General features: G+C 27.4%; 1 protein-coding gene across 1 annotated transcript; it reads right to left on the reverse strand.

Annotated features, from left to right (window-relative positions):
* Window positions 1-3,186: 3,186 nt before the first annotated feature.
* BDBG_00514 (uncharacterized protein) lies at window positions 3,187-3,411 on the reverse strand (the record flags this gene model as incomplete). Its single annotated transcript, XM_031719922.1, has 1 exon — window positions 3,187-3,411. One exon carries the CDS (start codon window positions 3,409-3,411, stop codon window positions 3,187-3,189), a length of 225 nt encoding a protein of 74 aa, XP_031575844.1.
* Window positions 3,412-5,130: the final 1,719 nt, after the last annotated feature.

Here is a 5,130-nt window from a genome sequence, read left to right on the forward strand (position 1 = left end):
CATGAGTCCCACCAGGACCAAGCCTCAAAAAAATCTGAAAATGGACCATTTCTGAGAGAAATAGCATGAAAAATGACCAGATTTAATTCAAGAACAGTGAAATGGGAGTAATTTCTCAGAATAAACTGTGAAAGATGATCATTCTTTCAAAATCAGAATAAGACTGAGACTGAAGATCAAAATCAGTCTCATTCAATTCATTCAGTGATTGCTTATATAATCAGAATTTGGTAATGATTATTGATAATACTTATGAAACAACTAAATACATTCTTGTACAAGTTTATTCTTCACTTTCTCATAAAAACTACACTTCTCTGATATACTGTGATCAGAGATATTAAACTGTCTGATAATTTCATATTTTATAATCATGAGTTTCTTGATTGTTTCTTCTTATAATTGTTCTTAGTGATAGTGATAAATATCTTGACTTGAGTTGAACTTTCACTTCATTCTCATCTCTGTTAATGAAATTATCAGAATATCATGTATCATCAGTACAACAGTTGAATATATACTCTTAATAATTTTTCATAACTCTAGAATTGATTTGATGTGTAAATTTGTCAGATCATCTTGAAGATAGCAGTCAAATTCAGTTTTATAAGTATGTAGTTTTGCCTGATTTTCAGTTGTAATCAATGTATGAAAGTTCTGTTTTAAAGTTAGTATTATAGTTCTATGTGATATGAAGTGTTATTAAAGATCATTACTTACTAGAGAATTGTATTTCACTATCTTTATATCTTGAACATCTGCTCATTCAAATCTCTGATAGTTGGTATTGTAGTAATCTTGAGTTAATTTAATATATGAGTCTCATTTCTCCTCTGTTCAATCTTGCGAAGTGTAGATATTAACTTAACAGAAGAGATCTAGTAGAGCTGCTATAGTGTAGTACTCTGTAAAAGATTGTTTAGTTTTGCTGTAGTAATATGCCAGTTTATCTTCTACAGTAATAATAGCCTGCACTATAGCATCATTTCAGACTGAATTTCTTTTTGAGTGATTCAACTGCTTCTCAAGATAAGTAAATAAACTGTTATACACTCATCAGACTGACTGCAGTATTGATGTATAAGTGATTGAGACTGTCTTTATTATCTTATAAAACTGAAACAGTAAATCAATCACATATTTCAACTGAGTTCACTTCATATCAGAAGGTTTTAATATCTGAATCTTTTTCTAATCATAGTGTTGCACTCAATGATCAATTATCTAATATAATTGAAGAGTCTGAACAGTCATCTTATATATTGAACTCTATTATATTCTAACATTCTGTATTATATTCAGTGATGTGACTGATTTATTTGTTTATTAAATATCATGAAATCATTGTTATTGTTTAGAGAAGATATAAATCACATTAGCAATGTTTCAAATCTGTGATATTTAAATTATTAGTCAATCTATTCAAAATTAACAGTAGTGGTATTAAAAAGTATTATCAAAAAGCAATATTAAAAAGTGTTATAAAAAAACATTTTCTTTTATAAAGTGAATATAAAAGTTACTTAAGTAATCACTTTCATCTTATTCTCATTTCAAGAATCAGTCATCTCATTATTCTTTATCTTGATGTTAAGATTCTTTATCAGTGTTTATATTACAAGTTGAATCACATGAGCAATGCAGAGAATATGACCTTATTTATCATTTCAGAAATTCAAAGTCAATTTTTACTTCAAGCTCTTCATTATAGTGTAGTTATTTACAGCATTGTCAGTTATAATTGTAAGAAGACTGATACTAATATCTCAATAGTCATTTTTAATCACAGTCATTAATATCTCTGCTATATAATTCTCAGTATGACTACTGATTAATGATTCAAATTCAATTAATGTCACTTAATAAGTTCAGTTCTCATCAATGTAATAACATATAACTTCTATAAATGTAAGATTGTTTGTACTAGTTCATGCATTCACTGTGTGAGACACTCTTCAATGATTCTTCAACTCTGATTCTAGATATTGTATATTAACTTTGTAGTGTATCTTGAGATTGAACTGAATACAGAATCAATATAGAATATGAAGATTTAAATTAAGCATTTAAAAAAGTGCTCAGAATTCAGAGTATTCAATTAATTGAAGAGAAAGATTCAGAGATATACATATATGAAATAATTATTCATGAAAGTTATCAGATAAGAGTTGTGAAATCAGAGTACTGATATATGATTATTTTTACATGATTTTCTTCAAATTAGAAAGTTAGTCTTACTAAAAATCATTATCTGATAGAGTAACTTATCAGCTCAGTAGTAATTTTCTAATTATTTTTCTTTTATTGTCTGTATTCTGATGACTTCAGATGTCAGAAAATTTCTTCAGAATTATAATCAGTTTATGATAAATGTTTCTGAATGAAGTTGCAGTGATTATAGTAGAGAGATGAGTCTTCAGTAATCTGTAATATAATCTATTAATAATTATTTCATAGTTCATCTTGATATTTGTGTTGAGTTTTTCATAAATTTTGTGACCTGAAATCAGATATGAAGAATAAAGTGATTATTCATCATAATTGAAAGAGAGTATTCTGTATTGAATTGTAAATAATATAGACTTTGTAATTCACAGTGATTTCTTGAAGAGTTTATGAATCTTCAATAGAAGTAAAAGAAGTGAAAGAAGTGAATTCAGAAGATATAATAATAATTTAAGAAAGATAATAATTTATTTTCAATAACTGATCACTGATGTGTGTAACAAGAATTAATATAAGAGAAAATAATCTTGTTTCTTAGCTTAGTTATAATTTTTGTACTAACTCAGATTGAATATCATTGATGTATAAAAGTAAATAAATAATCTTGATTAATCTCTATCATATTTCTTGAAATATATTAATATTGTGAAAGAGAGTGTTACTAAATTACATTATCAGATGATATCATTAAAAATATATTAATATTATGAATATCAATGTTGAAAAAATGTTAATACTTATACATTATAGTGATTTATGAATCATGAGAGTTAAATATATATATATATATATCTATTATTTCTGACTTGATTACAACTTGTACAATAATTTTTGAAAACTCAAAATCAATTTCAATTATTAATAATTATGAACTTATAACTAACTAATATAAAAAGAAAAAAACTTTTTCTACTCATCATCTTTCTTCTCTTTCTCATTCTTCTTATCATTCTTCATAATTCACTTCTTATTCTTCTTCTTCTTCTTCTTATCTGAGATGATAATCATCTCAAAATCTCTCTCTGCTGTCTTCTCAGAGAAGAGTTTCTGCTGCTTCTTCTCAGCCAGGTCAATCTGCATCTCAAAATCCCGCATTTCCTGATCTGCTGTCTTGAGTTTCATCTCAGCAGTAAGCAGATTGACATGCTTAGAGAGCAGGGCTGTCTTCTCAATGTTCTGAATCATGAAGTGCATTTAAGATCTGAACAAGACCTCAATTATCTTCTTCTCTGTCAGCTTCTGCTAATTAATTGAAGAATAGAAGTATTATCAAAAATTATTATCTCTCAATAAATAAAAAACTGATCAGTTTTAACTTCTTTATCTTCTACTTTAACACTCTCTTAATCTTCTTCTACTATTACTTATTTATAGTAACACTCTTCTTCTCTCTCTCTCTCTTTATCTTGAACTTAAATTATTCTCAGAACTTCTTCTGATCTTACTGCTGCTGTATAAGACTCTTCACTATCTTCTTCTTCAATCTCTCACAGGCAGTGTCATTCACATTATTTCTATACTTAGTTCAGTCTAAATCTATTAGAAGTGTTACTTAAAATCATTATTATTCTACTTTCTTACAGAGTCTCTTTAAGACATTATAATATGTCTTATAATCTGTCTTCTCTCACTTGAATATCTTCTTCTTCTCTCTCATTAATCTGTGATGATGCTCACACACCTTGATAATTCACAGAACTGCAGAATATTTGAAGAGAAATAACATGATTAATTTCAGTGAGTGTTGAAGAGAGATAAAGGCAGAAGAGACAGTCAGAAATGATATAATAATAATGATGATAATAATGATGATGATGATAATGATGATGATGATAATGATAATAATAATAATGATAGTGATAATAATGATGATGATGATAATGATAATAATGATGATAATGCTGATGATGATGAAAGAGAGAGTGCATTGAAATATATTACTGACTTATCAAATATAAAGAGATAAAGAAAATATTAACAGCTTTCAGAGATGTATAGAAACAGCTATAGTGTTGCATAGTAATATTATCTTCATTGAATACATGCACTGTTGATATTCTTTGTATACAGTTATTATATAATCTATATCAGAGATATATACAGAAAAGAGATCTTTGTTACTAGAGAGAATGATTACAGTGATTCTCTGTTTTCATATTATAAAGATAAGTTATTCTCATTTCTTTCTTCTCTCTTTTCTCTTCTTCTTCAACTCATCACTAAGTTCAAGCTGATATGAAAACTATTACAACACTCTTAGAAACTCTCAAATTGAAGAGTATAGACTAATCAAATTTTAAATACAGAAGAATTAAATTACATTTAATATTACTAATTATTCATTCTCTCTTAATAAAATCACAGTTGTGTCTTCTCTCTCTCTTCTCAAACAAAACATGATCTGTGAAAAGCAAGTATCACATCAGGCTATAATAACTAACACAGCCTCAGCATGCAGAACTGTATACACACAGTGTGTACTGAACTGAGAGACTGTGTGAGTTGCAAACTGATGACAGTATTTCAGAGAGAGTCATGCAGTGTGAGAAAGCTGTAACTCTCAGTTATATACACAGAGAGTGAATTGTTGCAGTAAGTGTATATATATTGTATGAAAGTAATACTTTTTGATAATACTCAGTCTCTGATATCATGAAAATAGAGTCTCTCTATGAGATCTGTTTTTATCAGAAGTCAGAGAATCTTATATTTCTCAAGATTATCTTCACATGTCTTATCTGTGAAATTGATGAGAGAAATCATTGATTTCAGTATTCTGTTCTTGATATTATTCAAGTGATAGCAGAGTTCATTCTGATGACACTTTTTAAGTGTATATTTTCTAAATATTCATATTTATACAGATATATATTGATTATTTATTAGATAATATTAAGATAATGA

Source organism: Blastomyces gilchristii (genome assembly GCF_000003855.2).
Source record: "Blastomyces gilchristii SLH14081 genomic scaffold supercont1.1, whole genome shotgun sequence".
Taxonomy (NCBI): Eukaryota; Fungi; Ascomycota; class Eurotiomycetes; order Onygenales; family Ajellomycetaceae; genus Blastomyces; species Blastomyces gilchristii.